The following is a 16,280-nucleotide window of genomic DNA, read 5'->3' as shown; positions in this document are numbered from 1 at the left end:
TGAGTATCTCAGAGATAAAAGACCTATGATGAAACATTAGCAGAGCTAAGTTCATCTGAGAGTGCCGGTATTAACCCATACCGGTAGATTTTGGACCAAGTTAAAATAATATTATCATAAAAAATATTATAATAAAATATTAATACAATAAAATATTATTATATATTTTTTGTGTATTTAAAATTGGCTTGTTAAACGAAATCTAACCGTGTCACTCAAATTTCGAAATTCCCAGCCGAAACGGCTAAAAAACACAGTTTTCCACTAGTTTAGTAACTTATGATGTGGCAAGGTACTCATGATGTAGTGCCTGTGTGTAGTAGAGGTGCCTGCTTCACTAAACTTTTAGAGAATTTTCTTTTCACCGAAAACTAGGTCGTTACATTCTACCTTCCTTAAAAAAAATTTGACCTCAAAATTTCTGTCAGGTGCAAAAGTTGCGAAGGACCCATCTTTAAACGATCTATTTCCTTCAAGCCATCCAAACGAAGAGAACGGTCCATTTCTAATAGCATCCATATCTCACTAATCATAGTCATGGAGATCATACCAACTATGACGATAGTTGTGCCTCATATAATTCGTCGTCTCAAATCCCTTACTCGATTTCTATGCCTATTTGTAGTCATTGAGGCCTTATCTACACAAACAATGAACATTAAGGTGATCAGTCTTAATATCTCAAGTTAACTACGAACATTTAAAAAATGAGAGTGCTCATAGACAAATGCATCTCAAAGATACCCTAACAGCATGAGACACACAAACAGAGCATGCAGTCCACTCCCTAGGCTCTACTAGGAACAAACTGCTCTAATAGCAACTTATAACGATATAACTTCTAGCATGTCATGATTATACTAGAAGCTAAGTATTATTAACTTGATTTTCTTAACTTTAACTATTATTTAATGTATGATCTTGATTCGTTTATTATAGTGTAGTTAATATGCAGGGTAATCTTTTTTTTTTTGAAAATGTTCGGGTTGATAAGCAAAATCATTCATAAACAAAATCACAAATATAAGAAGCAAAACGGTTATAAACAACCACACCTATGTATATCTCAAGCAATTAACAGTATTTAGTTTTCCAGCCTATAGCAATGTATAAATCTTAGTTAGTACACCCCTTAAAATAGCAAGATAATAATTATATACATACAACATCACAGGTCCTGACCTATTCAAGAAGTCCCTAAGCTAGCGTCGAGGCTATCCTAGACTCTATACTCACCTAATCCCTCTAGGCTATAGTGAAGGAACTACATTCTAGGTCTTCAAAACCCAGGTCAAGCTGGACTTTATCAAAAGACAAAATATCATCCACTACTCCTTTGCACAAGTACCCATCATCATTGGGCAACCCAATGGTACTCCATCATGTAGGCACGTTAGAGGTAACTCGTACGGATAATTCAGATTAAAGTCCCAGGTAAACGGGGTGTAGATGGTGACTGCTCATATAATATGTACAAACGGAAATGAAGATCGCCCTAGACTCAGAAGATTACCCAAATTGGGATCCTTGTGCAGAACAATCGCTAGCAGTTCATGAATGGAAACTCCCATTCCCATATGGAGGAAAGGAAATGGGTAAGAACTGGAAAGTCCTTAGTAAGGTTGGGGTAGTTAGTTAAGTTCATTGTTTCTTTCGTTATTACCAGACATAAAGCATAATAGACAATACAAATAAACAACAAACAGAGAATGCCGAAAATAGAATACACATAGAGAACTAAAACAAACAAAATACAAACAGAGAACGCATGACAAAGAAAGATGTTCACACAAGTATGATACATGTGTAGCCCCACGCAGGTCATAAACTCACATGTTGGTTAGCTTTCCGCAACCTGACCACATCTCCAAAATAGGAGTTACGTTTTGCCAACCCTATTTTCGAAAATCATGCGCACTATGAGCATTCAGTATTCTCCGTCCTCATAGGAAAACCAAAACATTCCCTCCATGAGTGTCTCATATTCGCCGTCCTCACGAGACTATACTCATAATTAATTTATGAGCGGAATAAGGCCATTATCTTTGCCTTGGGCGGCACGAAACTACCATCCTCTTATAACAACAAGGTACTGAGCTAGCAGGACAAAGCCGTCGTCCTTGCTAGGTGAATATTTAATCTTTTAGTTCTCTTTCCTCTGTTGTCCTTTCTATTTTCAATTATCTATTTTTGTTTTCTTATACTTCATTTACTTTTTTTTATCCTCTTTCCATATCTTAGTCATTCTTTCATCACTTCTCTTACCTCACCCAAGGTATTTTATGAATAGATATATAATATTCTAGACTTTAAATTATCTTTCTACAACTTTTTAAAGAAAATTAACATTTTAGGTGAAATGACCATTTTACTCCTCTATTATTATATTGTTATTATTATAATAATATTATTAATAAAATAGTAATATCTTACTATTTTATTATTAAAATTTATTTAATAATATTTTATTCCTAAACTTTTAAGATTAGTAAATTGGCCCAAAATTCTTAACTATTTATATTTTGACCAAAAAAATTTTAATAATTAAACTTTTTATCCTAATATTTTTACATAATTATCAAAATATCCCTACATATTTTTATAATAACCAAAATACCCCTATACTTTTATAAAAAATCTATTTATCCCTAAACTATTTATTTAATACCCAAAATCTCCCATAATTTGTGAAATTATTATTTTACCATCAATCTTTTAATTAATTACATTTATATCCTTAAAATAATTTCAGTTGCTGCTGGTTTCTTGTTCACCAAGAAAACCGAACGGCAACCACTTTTGCTCATGATTTTGGCTTGATTTTTAACTTGTTTTTCAAGTTTTTTAGTAAACAATTTTTCTCAACACTTTTAACATAGTTTTCAGCCACCAAACTAGCATCAAAATACATCTAAACAAGCTTAGGATCTGTCCATAAAGTCACAATTTGCCTAGCAGCCTTGGAGCTTCATGGTTTCATTGATTTCTAAGCTTATTTTTAACATAAAAACTTGATTAAATCAACATATAACTACTCAATTTCAAACACCAAATAATTATTTAACAATCAAACATCACACAATTAATTCGTAATTAATTTACCAAACTTTACCTCTTGATTCAGCCACCAAAAATTGGTTTTTCTAAGTGATTCCTAGCTCGCTTTTTCACCTGATTTTCAATCAAAACAAAATTTTAAACTATAGAACTCATGAAGGTCAAACCTTCATCATGAATTTAGAAAGGATTTTCTCACCTTTCTCAAGCTGAAATTTATTTTTTCTTGATGCACAAGATTCCTTGACAAGAGATCTTAAGAGAAAACATAAAAAATGACTAGTTAAACATGGTTCTTCATGGATGAAACTTTCATGAAGAGAGAACATCCACCAGAGCATGGTTTACTCCATGAAAATTGGTATGAATGTGAAGAGGAAGAAGATAAGAACACTTTAATCGGTTTAGATTTTTTATTGAAGTTTTAGGGAGGAAGAAACTGATATTGGAAGCCTAGGTGTTCATGGAAGTTTTCCTTTCTTTCTCTTCAAGAAATCATAGTTTGGAGAAGAAGAGAGAAGTTGTTGGAAGTGTTCCGAGGCTGAGCCATGTGTAATAGGTGCTTAGTCACCAAGTTACTAAGCTTAAATATTAGTAAAAGGATAATTACTAAAGCTAGATGTATTAGAACACAAGTAATAACACATCAAAAGGTAATTATATGAGCTACTAGTGTAAATGACACTAGTAAGATGAGTATCTCAAAGATAAAAGATCTATGATGAAGCATTAGCAGAGCTAAGTTCATCTAATAGCGTCGGTATTAACCCGTACTGATAGATTTTGGACTCGGTTAAAATAATATTATCATAAAATATTATTATAATAAAATATAAATATCTTAAAATATTATTATTTATTTTTTTGCGTATTCGAAATCGGCTCACTAACCGTGTCACTCGAATTTTGAAATTCTTTGTCGAAACAACTCAAAAACACAGTTTTTCACTGGTTTAGTAACTAATGACATGGTGAGGTGCTTATAATGCAGGGCCTGTGCAATAGACATACTTACTTTACTGAACTTTCGAAAAAATTCTGTTTTGCTAAAAACTAGGTCATTACAAATACCATGACTTATGCATGGCATTATAGTAGCAAGGGTGACATCCAACAATGGAGTCTTTAGTTTATCCATCAAAAGTTGTAGGTTCAAAAATTTAATGTTTGGGTCTATGTTTGTGATTGGTATAATCCACATTGTTAAGTTATAATTTCATATGATTACTTTATTCTAAATCAAGTTTTTCCACTTTTTATGAAATTTCACTGTGTTTTGTATTGTTCTGCAATTGCAACAATTGATAAATTGTATGTTTCTTGCCTTTATTTTGAGTGTAATAGGTTTTGATATCCAACTAGTGCCGGTGACATATTTTGTTTGAGTTTTGTGTTGAAATAATAGGACATTGGTTAAGAAAAGGTGCATTACAAGGAGTTACAATAATTGAATTGGAGCAAATTTGGAGTTATTGAAAAGAACTTAAGCGCTACAACATTCATGTTGATCATCTTGTTCAGTTATCAAGGGTTCTAGGTGAATTTGGTGACAAAAATTGGTGCCAAGAATGTTTTCGATATTATCAAATCCTGACTACATTATACTAATCGAATAATAACTTGAGCTATTGAAGTTCAATCCAAGAATTTCTAGTGGCATTTGAAATCAAGACACTACAGTGTTACAAAACTAACGAAAAATGGCATAAATGAGAATGACTAAAATCAAATTATCAAGGGGTCAAACACTACTTAGGTATGCACGAATTTGAAAAATATTGGGGTGTATAATTTCAACATTTGGGCCAAATTTTGGGGTTATAAAACTTGTCCAAGAAAGGCATAATATGAGATTTTAAGAAGGAGAGAGTGAGCTTTAAGATTTCGCTATCTTCTTCTCTTTTTGTCATGGGATCTAATTTTTTGCACTTTACTTTTGATTTCTTTTCTATACTTTGTATAAATACATAAAATATTTTGTAATAATTTTTATGTATTTGATTATGTTTGCCATATCTGAGTGGCTTTCTGCTCTGGCTTGAGAAGTCATTAGTCTTGAATAACAACTTAAATACTAGTTCTTCATGAATGATTAATTGAGAGATCTAATTTGAATTATTTAGATTAGTATTAATTCTAGATAAGTTTTCGTAACTTTTAGGTTAATTTGTTAAGACTATGTTAATTTCGATAAGAAATTTCAATAGACTTTTCATGTGTTGCTAATTAACATGTCAAGACAGATTTGATTCTTGATTTATTAATTAAATTAGAAGATGATGACAGTTGTTCTTAAGTGAATTCTACTAGATATGTTTTTTCAAGTTAATTCATTCAAGTTCATTTAATCATTCAATATCAATCACCAAATCCAATAACGTTTATAAATTTTTGAAATTTCTTTCTCAAGGTACAACTTGGGCACACCACTAAAGTTATGCTCAAAATTCGTGACTGGCATATTTTCTAAAACCAGTTTTCAAACTAATTTAGTAGAATAACAATTTCGGCTCTCACTCTTTTCTTCATCAAATTTTGAAGCCATTATTGTTGGGAGTGTTACTCAAAAATCTTTATAAGTATTTATTCCCATGTTTAGACATTCTCTTTGTAATGACCTAACTCTCAATACATTTTGACCAATGCTAATCATCTAGCGTAATGATAAAGTCGGCCTATAGAACTCCAAACTCTGTATTATGTATATAGATATGAGCATGTTGTGCTTGTCGGGATTGCGTAAGTTAGTCAAGTTTTATAATTCCGTAGTTTGGATTTAAAATAGATATAAATAGAAACACAATCCATATAGCATAATATAAAGTGAAAACATATATCATACACAGATGCCACGAAGGCTCAATTTTGTACATCAACACAGTAAATACCAGTCATAGTGAATATTCAGACCCCAGATACATACTGCCCAGATGCTAGTACATAGTACAGTTATATACATATATTACAATCGACACCTCCAATCCTGGCCCACGTAGGATCCCCTAATATAGAACCCGGGCTAGCATATAGACAGTAAAATCCTTATCCCTTAAAAAGTACTATCAAAAGAGAGGAAAAGATAACTAGCATCCAGATGTCATTATCATCTCTGGGTGTCTTCAAAAAGAAAACCCTACCTGCATGCCTATCACAAATGGCCGTTGGACAACTACGACGGCTTTCCATCTCCTCCAGCTACACTCTCGCCATATGAGCTGGAGGCTAAATTAGCTACCATATGATCCTCTAACGCCGGTATATTCTCAAATAGTTCCTCCTCTTCTGATGAACTCGTCAGAAAGCCGTTAGCCACAGCTGGAGCAAGGGCCTCTCTGAGTGGTCCGAAATGCTCTACTAAGAGGTCTATAGGAAGAGGTCTATAGGATGAAGATCTAGCTAGGGCTCTTGTGGTATACCTGGTTGAGGCTCAAGATCAGACTACTAAAGGGAATCAGGATGGAATAGTGGTGGAAACTCAGGCTCAGGATCCACCTAAAATAGAGGTTGAGGTGAAAGCGAAAAATGTGCACCTCCAAAATGTAACTCCATAAGCAGGAAGTCGTAGGGCATATTAGGTCAAACTCAAGACTAAATAACGAGTGGAAAAATGGACAATCATGCGCATGTACATACACGTGCGAGGCTCTCCTTATATGATAGTACTCCCCTATACAGGATCCTCCTAGCTAAACATATTTGGAATCGCAAAGAAGATGACTCCCAATCCCATCTGTAAGTACAGTGAATAAAAAGGGATAAGAACCTAAGGCTCCCAACATGGTGTAACAAAGAAAAGGTCAGAAAGTCGAGTACTTAAATCTAAATTTGTTTATCATCACGATCTTAACTTTAAATAATCATATAGATTACATAAGAATAAGACAACAGTAGTAAAGAAAATAGTAGTCACAAGTACACAAAATCACAAGTCACAGAGAAATACAACAGACAATCATGATGCAAGGTTATTCCTTCTACAGGCCATGAACTCACACATCGGTTTATTACCCATAACCCAACGTTACTCAGGACTAAGCCCGAAATGGCTTCTCAGTTGCGTATACTCAGCATACGTGCCTCATAGACAGAACCATGTTCATTCAGCGCATTTGACAATCGTTGTAGAGTATGATGCCACGATATGCTCCCGGTTGAAAAACAATTGTCAAACATAGTGGTAGACATCCCACATCATTCAAACACTGGTCATGCGGGATGAAACTTCGGCTTTGTTAGGCGGTTATAAGTTTATAAGCATATTAGGGCTTTATTATAGTTTTTTAGGATATCTCAACTTAATTTTCTTCTTTATTCATTAAGGGATCCTTTTATCCTTATTCTCTATACGTAAGAATCTTTATGTCCCTTAATCTTTTCTTAGAGGACTTTTAAGCTCTCTTTCTATATATTTACCTTTTAATCTTTAACATTTTATAATATGACCATTTTTTCCTTTAACCTTTAATTTTACCATATTAATCTCATGCTTTTCAATAATAACTATTTTTTTCTTAGTGTTCTCACTTTTACAGTTTTACTATTTTAACCTAATATTTTTTTCAAAATGACTATTTTACTCCTATGATCCATAATTATTCATTTTAACTTTATCTTTTTTCAAAATGATCATTCTTATACCTCCCAAGTTACTAATTTATCTTTATTCTTTTTCTAAATGACCATTTTACGTTTCCTTAGCCATAATTACTAGTTTAACCTTATTGTTTCATTCTTATCTTAGTATTTTATTATATTTATACTTTTACCCCAAAATTTTATTAAAATTATTATTTATACCCCGAACTTTATCTCAATTATATTTTTTATTCGAATCTTTTATATAATTATATTTTTACCTTTAAGTCTCTATGTTCATATTTTTATATATAATATTTTCTTATTTCCACTTTTAGCCTATTTTTTACTCTAAATTATATTTTAATCATATTTGGTGCATCATACATTATTCAGGCCATCATACATTATTCAGACCTAAAACTTGAGTTTATGACACTTTTAGGCTCTTTTATAAAATTATAATTTAACCCCAAGAGTTTAATCATATTCGGCCATCATCTGCATCATATATATCCATCCAAAAATTTATATTAAACACTTGTAACACATATCAAGGGCTCATTCATCATTCAATCATCAACATAAACATTCATAATCATCAATCATCATCAAAACATCAATAGAGGTATATTAATAATATGTGGTATTCTAACTATCCTAACTTTTACCTTTCTTGTTAATCCTTCTAAGTTACTTTCCTAGTCTTTATGATCACCAAAAATATCCTAAATAAAAATCAGCACAACTTTTAATCATATGAAGGCCTTATAACAAAATGGTATCATAGAAAAAAAGGAAAGATTTTTCACTCTTTTTGAGTTTAAAATTTGATATTCTTCTTACTCCTTCAGAAGTTTAGAGAGATGTCTTTTTTTTATACACGAAAAGAAACAAACATGATTCTTTCATGGAGTGATATATATAACCGAATTCATGAAGAGAAGAAAGGAGAAATTTCTCTTAACTACTTGAGAATTTTGGTATGGAGATGAAGAAGATGAGAGGAGTTGTATGATCAAGTTGGTTTCTTGAAAAAGGGGTCTTAGTCTTATGAACATTGGAGATGAAATTGTATGAACATAAAGCTCACTAACTTCTGTTTTCCTCTTTTGTAAATTCGGCCAACTCTCTTTTTTTTTCTTTTTCTTTCTTTTCTTTTTTCTATCTTAGCTAACTTAGTGTTATTTTGTGACAATGACTTAAAAATATGATGGTAAAAAGAAGCTAGAGCAACGTTGGGTAAAAGAAGAGATAAGGATGATTATTTTAATTTTTTTTCTTTTTTTTTTTATTTAACATTAACTTAACTTTCTTGATGAACAAGCATATGGATTTCAACATGTGATGGATAAAAAGGTAGAGGAGGTGGCTAAAGTTTAGAGAAGAAATTTGTTGAAATTTGAGTTTCATTTGGTGTTAATTTCATAAGTAATTTTATTTTTAAGTTAGTTCATCACATGGTGAATTTATTTGTGGTGGATAAGAACTGATAAAAGAAATGAATATATAAGTGGAGAATTGAATGGCTAAGATTAAGTCTTGGAGGATAATTATCAAAAATAGTAATTATTTAATAACTTATTTTTATTGTATTTAATTAAATAAATAATTATATTTTCTTTTATATGGCCCGCCTCGTTAACACGAAGTGAATTGTGATTCTCAGATTTTGTGAATTGTAATCACATATGGCCCAAAAAATCATTCTTTTGGAAAATTGAATTCTTAAAATTTGTTAATTAATTTAGAAACTAAACTAAAATATTTTTAAAATTTGAAAATAAACTAAAAGTCTTAAAACTTGATAAATTTCAAACATTTTTTATTCTAGAATAAATTTCTAGCTATAATTCAACTGCTGATTTCTCGTACACATATAACCATGAATTTACGTGTTTTGTCTCGCCCTTCCAAAATCGTTAATAATAATTTGCACCCAAACGAAATTGTTGATGATTTATCTTATTATTTATATTCTAATCATGTTACAAAATCAATAAGGGTATCAGCTAACAATAACTAATTATTATATCTAAAATTTTAAAAAAGAAACATCTAAAACTAAATGCAAGAAACATCTAAAATTATTGTAAAAAAATCTAAAACTTAATAAAAAAATATTTAAAACATAACAAAAAGAAACATTTAAATTCATTATAAAAAAATTTCCAAAATCTACCCAAAAAACTATCCAAAATTTGAATATAATAAAAACGCTTTTAATTATGGTTAAAATAATGCATTACTTTCGAATATTTCTTATATCTAGATTTCGAATTTTAAATTTTAGAGATTTCGGATATTTTCTAGAAATGTAAAACTAAAAGTAAATGAAAGTAAACTATTAAAAAAATATATATATTGGATATTTCTTATTTCTAGATTTCAAATGTTTAAATTTTATAGGTTTCGGGTATTTTTCTAGGAATGTACAATTAAAAGTAAATAAAAGCAAACTATTACAAATGAAGACATTATTTCAGATATTTTTTATACCCAGGTTTTGGATGTCTAAATTCTAAAGGATTCAGAAGTTTTTCCTGTGAATGTATATTAAAAATTAAATAAAAATAAACAATACCATTAGATTTCGAATGTTTAAATTTTAGAGATTTTTAGATGTTTTTATTCTATGATTTTAGATGTTTTATTTTGTTAGATTTTGAATGTTCTTTTTAATGATTTTGAATTTTTTTTATTAGGTTTTGGATTTTAGATATTTTTTAGTTAAGTTTTGGATTTTTTTTTTTTGAAAAATAAGATAAAGAAACATCCAAAAATTAACCAAAAAAAATATTTAAAATTATTAAAAAAATATTTCAAATCCTAAAAAAGAAACATCCAAAATAAGAAAAAGAACATCGAAAACCTATAAAAAAATACATTGAAAATCTAAGAAAAAAATATTTAAAACTATTAAAAAAATCATCCAAAACCTAAAAAAAAGAAACATCCAACATTACTAAAGATAATCATCCAAAATTAAATAAGAAATATCTAAAATTATTAAAAAAACGCTACAACAAAAGGGAGGGATGGAACTTTCCAACGTCTATATCAGCTTCCTCTCGCTTGGCTTCTTGACTCTGGAGAGGTGGAAGCGATAGTAATCCGGAGAAGGAACGCGGAGGAAGAAGTGAATAGGAGTGAAAGGGCACGTACTTTTTTAGCGTAAAACTAGTTTTAAGAATTTTAAAATCAGAATGTTTTGAAAAATTGGCTGCTTGGCTATAGGGTTGTCAAACAGGCCAGCTCGACTCATTTAGCATCAATCAATTTAAGTCTGCTTTATTCACGGACCATAGTTTTTCAATTGGGACCGTTTATGACCAACCGATGGATTAAACAAACTAATCCATTCACCTTTTTATTTTAGTTTTCAAAAAATTTTTTAGCAAAAAATATCAAAAGTAAAAAGTTTTAAATAAATATTTTTTTGTCAATTGGTTGGATTTTCGGGTCGAATTGGACAGAATGTTAGCTGAAAGTGCTATTATTTTTTGAAAAATATAAAAAAATAAATGTGTCGCCTATTTAATTCGTTTAACCCAAAATTTAAATAAATTTAATTTTAAAAACAAAATCATTTGTTTAAATAAATAAATGAATTGACCCAACAAATTTAACTTATTTTAACGATTCTAAAAATTAATTTTAAAAAATCTAAAAAATTAATTCCGATACCTATAATGTTAATTCCATAAACTTTCTCATTGTATTCAAACAAATAACCTCACCGGGCGATTCTAACGAATTAACACATTTCCCCCAATTTCAATTTTTTTACCCGAACTCTAATACCCGCTAAAAATATTCATACTGTTAATTACATGTATAAATGGTGGTTTTACAAAAAAATAATTCTATGAAAGAGTATCAAGTTATGAATTAGTGCCACACTAGACATAATTGAAGCTTGTGACACGTACTAAAATTAAAGACAATTTCTGCCCCCTCAAATTTATTTTATTTTAACCATACAAATAAAATAGCATAAAACACTGACAAAGAGTACCAGGAGCACAACAATAAACAAAGACCACATATATAATGCAATGCAATGTAGTCAATTGAGCTCTATAGTTATAATAAGCACCACCTGCCATAGCCTCCATTATTTTAATAACACACTTGCTTAGACACAAAGAAGCATCTTAGGTGTGGTGGTGCTGGTACTCTTTTCTTTTCTTTCTGCTGCTACTGCTTCAGATTTTTCTAATCTCTAGGCATTAAATTGGACTTTAATCTATTTTTTATGTTCTCTAATGTGAACTTAAAAACTTCATAGCCTTTGTTACTCTCTCTGGGTTTAGTTTAGTTCCATTGAGTTCGAAGCAAGAAAACCACATAGTAATAGTAATAGCAAACATTACTCACAAAAAAGAGTTGCAAAACCCAATGAAATAAGGTGCACAAAGAAAAGAAGAAGAAGAAGAAAGGTTTGGAATTTGAGGCAAATGTTCCATAGTTTTCAATGCAAAACTCGAGGCAACAACAACCCTCTTCCTTCTTCATTTCTTCTTATTCATTCTTTTGTTTCATTCTTCTCTTTCACACTACTTTTCTCTATGGTGTTGCATTCTGTTCTACGAACAGTAACAACAACGAAGCTTCTGCTCTATTTTCGTGGCTCCATAGTTCTTCTTCACCACCACCGTTGTTATTGTCCAACTGGAACATCCATGACTCAAACCCATGCAACTGGACCTGCATAACATGTTCCACACTCGGTTTTGTAACTGAGATCACCATAGAATCCACCCCTCTTGAGCTTCCACTACCTCCAAACCTTTCTTCATTCAAGTTCCTTCAGAAGCTTGTCATCTCTGATTCAAATCTCACCGGACAAATCCCTCAAGACATTGGTGACTGCACTTCACTCACTGTTGTTGACTTAAGCTCTAACAACCTTGTTGGTTCAATACCTTCCACCATTAGAAAGCTTCACAATCTTGTCAACTTGTCCTTGAACTCTAATCAGCTTTCGGGGAAGATCCCAGTCGAGTTAAGCAACTGCATTGGACTTAAGAGTCTTCTCCTTTTTGATAACCAGCTTAGTGGGGTTATCCCAAAGGAGCTTGGAAAGTTGTCGAATCTTGAGGTTCTTAGAGCCGGAGGGAACAAAGACATAGTTGGTAAGATCCTATAAGAATCTTTATAAACACTTCACGTATGCATATCTGCATCAAATACTGCTACTTCAAACTTCTTAAGTCAATGTTGTGTTTGCATATTTCATTGTAGTGTATCATATCTAATACTCGTGTTCGTGTTTGTCGAACATAGGTAAGATACCTGAAGAGTTTGGAGAATGCAGCAATTTAACAGTGTTGGGGCTAGCTGATACAAGAATCTCAGGCTCATTGCCAGTTTCATTGGGAAAACTAAGCAAGCTTCAAACTCTGTCAGTTTACACCACAATGCTCTCAGGTGAGATTCCAAGAGAGTTAGGTAACTGTTCTGAGCTTGTTGATTTGTTCCTCTATGAGAATAGCCTCTCAGGTTCCATTCCACCTGAGCTTGGAAAGCTTCAGAATCTGCAACAGTTGTTTCTATGGCAGAATAGTCTTGTTGGTGCTATACCCGAAGACATTGGAAACTGCACAAGTTTGAGAAAAATTGACTTCTCATTGAATTCTATATCTGGAACCATTCCTCTGTCTTTAGGGAATCTTTTGAATCTTGAAGAGTTTATGATTAGTGACAACAACGTGTCTGGCTCGATACCTTCGTTGCTCTCCAATGCAAAGAACCTTCAGCAGTTGCAAGTTGATACAAACCAGCTTTCAGGTTTGATTCCACCCGAGCTAGGCCGGTTGTCAAACCTAATGGTGTTTTTCGCTTGGCAGAACCAGCTTGAAGGTAGCATTCCATCAAGTTTAGGAAACTGCAGCACCCTGCAGGCACTGGACTTGTCTCGAAACACGCTAACTGGAAGCATTCCGGCAAGCCTATTTCGCCTCCAGAACTTAACAAAGCTGCTTCTTATCTCAAACGACTTATCAGGATCTATACCTCCAGAGATAGGTAGCTGCAGCTCTCTTGTAAGGTTGAGGCTTGGAAACAACAGAATCACTGGTAGTATTCCCAAGACCATAGGCAGCCTCAAGAGCTTAAACTTTCTTGATCTCTCCGGGAACCAGCTTTCAGGGCCGGTTCCTGAAGAGATAGGAGGCTGCTCAGAGCTGCAAATGATAGACTTGAGTGGCAACAACTTAGAAGGACCGTTGCAAAATTCTCTGTCAACACTTTCTTCCCTTCAAGTATTGGATGCATCTTCCAACAAGTTTTCAGGTCCAGTGCCTGCGAGTTTGGGCCACCTTGTATCTCTAAGCAAGCTTATCTTAGGAAAGAACTTGCTTTCCGGACTGATTCCAGGGTCGCTGAGCCTATGTTCAAATCTGCAATTGCTTGATCTTAGCAGTAATCAGCTCACCGGTAGCATACCGGCCGAGCTAGTCCGGATGGAGTCTCTAGAAATCGCTCTCAATCTGAGCTGCAATTTTCTCAGTGGGAAAATCCCGGCTCAGATATCTGCACTTAGCAAGCTTTCCATGTTAGACCTTTCACATAACCAGTTGGAAGGGAATTTGCAGCCTTTGGAAGAGTTAGACAATCTTGTCTCCCTTAATGTTTCGTACAACAAGTTCTCCGGTTATCTTCCGGATAACAAGCTTTTCAGGCAGTTATCGCCGAAAGACCTCGCTGGAAACCAAGGCCTGTGCACATCAGGTCAGGACTACTGCTTTGTGAAAGACTCTGGCACGGCCTTGAATGCGAACGAGGCAAAGAAGTCTCGAAGGATTAAAGTGGCTATTTGTTTACTCATTGCTCTAACTGTGATAATGATTGTTATGGGAATAACTGCTGTAATAAAAGCCAGAAGAACAATTAGAGATGATGATTCAGAGTTAGGAGAATCATGGTCATGGCAATTCATACCATTCCAGAAGCTGAATTTCACGGTTGAGCAAGTACTAAGGCGTTTGGTTGACAGGAATATAATCGGAAAAGGATGCTCCGGCGTAGTGTATCGTGCCGAGATGGACAGCGGAGAAGTGATTGCAGTGAAGAAGCTGTGGCCTACAACAGATGCAGGGGAGGTGTTAGATGAAAAGACAGGAGTTCGTGATTCTTTCTCGGCCGAGGTGAGGACTCTCGGGTCGATCCGCCACAAGAACATTGTGAGGTTCTTGGGATGCTGCTGGAACAGAAAAGCCAGATTGCTTATTTTCGATTACATGCCGAATGGGAGCTTAAGCAGTTTGCTCCATGAGAGGACTGGGACTTGTTTGGAATGGGAATTGAGGTATAGAATCTTGTTGGGTGCTGCTCAAGGAATTGCATATCTTCATCATGATTGTGTTCCTCCTATAGTTCATAGAGATATCAAAGCCAATAACATCCTCATTGGCATTCAATTTGAGCCTTATATTGCTGATTTTGGCTTGGCTAAGCTAGTTGACGACGGCGATTTCGGCAGATCTTCCAATACCGTTGCCGGTTCTTATGGATACATTGCTCCAGGTTAGTGTGTGTTTTACTTGTTCCTTTCTTGCAAATATGCTTCTGATCTTCAGAATAAGTCACAACTTTTATGCTCTATAGAAAGTGTTCAATTAGATGAAATTTCACAGGAAAATAAATATTAAGGAGTTATATATTATCTAATAAATTACAAGAACATGTCAAATCAGCGTAGAAAACTACTCACTACAAAAAGTTAATAACTAGCCACAATGAATTTTTCACTTCCATGATTGGTTGATAGTTTTTTACAATATCACTGTCAATGCATATAAATTTATTTTTATTTTTATTCTTAATATGCACTAGATGATTCATTTGGATTTGTTTCAGAATATGGCTACATGATGAAGATCACAGAGAAAAGTGATGTGTATAGCTACGGAATAGTTTTGTTAGAAGTCTTGACAGGAAAGCAACCGATCGATCCAACAATCACGGATGGTCTACATGTTGTTGATTGGGTGAGACAGAAAAAAGGGCTTGATGTTCTTGATCCTAGGTTACTCTCTAGGCCAGAATCAGAAATAGAGGAAATGATGCAAGCTTTGGGAATAGCCATGTTATGTGTAAATCCGTCCCCAGAAGAAAGGCCGACGATGAGAGATATCGCCGCGATGCTCAAGGAGATAAGGCAAGAAAGGGAGGAGTCTGCGAAATTCGACGCACTTCTAAAGGATTCGCCTGCGAATGAGGGCAATAAATGTTCTTCTGGTGGAGTTATGGCAGCATCTTCGACGGTGCCAGTGATGCAACGTTTGAATTCAAAGATTAATAATAACACGAGCTTCTCTGTGTCTTAATTCATTTTATAGTGATAAGATGGGATTCCAATGATAAATTTGGAGGGCATAAGCTTCTTGTTCTTGTGATCACTTTCCTTCTCTTTTTTGTTTATTGGTCTTTATAAGTTTGTAAATTTATTATACTTTAATTAAAATGAAGAAAATAGACCAAGAAACTAAATATGTGACTTTGAGAATGTCATTGGTAATGGTGTGTATCCAAAAATGGAATGTAAGATTAAATTTATCAAATTCAGATTATGTCAGCATAGAAATAAAATCCAGTCATTGTTAGAGTTTAATTTCTGCTTCTTTCGGTTCTTATTTTGTTTC

At 33.2% G+C, this 16,280-nt stretch overlaps 1 protein-coding gene across 1 annotated transcript; it reads left to right on the top strand.

The window, feature by feature from the left end:
* Positions 1 to 11,714: 11,714 nt before the first annotated feature.
* LOC107643654 (uncharacterized) lies at positions 11,715 to 16,227 on the top strand. Its single transcript, XM_016347361.3, has 3 exons — positions 11,715 to 12,770; positions 12,922 to 15,162; positions 15,496 to 16,227. The coding sequence occupies exons 1-3, from the start codon at positions 12,110 to 12,112 to the stop codon at positions 15,963 to 15,965; spliced, it is 3,372 nt and encodes a 1,123-aa protein (XP_016202847.1). The 5' UTR covers positions 11,715 to 12,109; the 3' UTR covers positions 15,966 to 16,227.
* The last annotated feature ends 53 nt before the right edge of the window (positions 16,228 to 16,280 follow it).

The sequence above is a fragment of the Arachis ipaensis genome, chromosome B5 (assembly GCF_059453495.1).
Source record: "Arachis ipaensis isolate K30076 ecotype BB chromosome B5, ASM5945349v1, whole genome shotgun sequence".
Taxonomy (NCBI): domain Eukaryota; kingdom Viridiplantae; phylum Streptophyta; class Magnoliopsida; order Fabales; family Fabaceae; genus Arachis; species Arachis ipaensis.
Note: the sequence above shows the minus strand (reverse complement) of the source record. Positions and strands in the feature narration are given on the sequence as shown.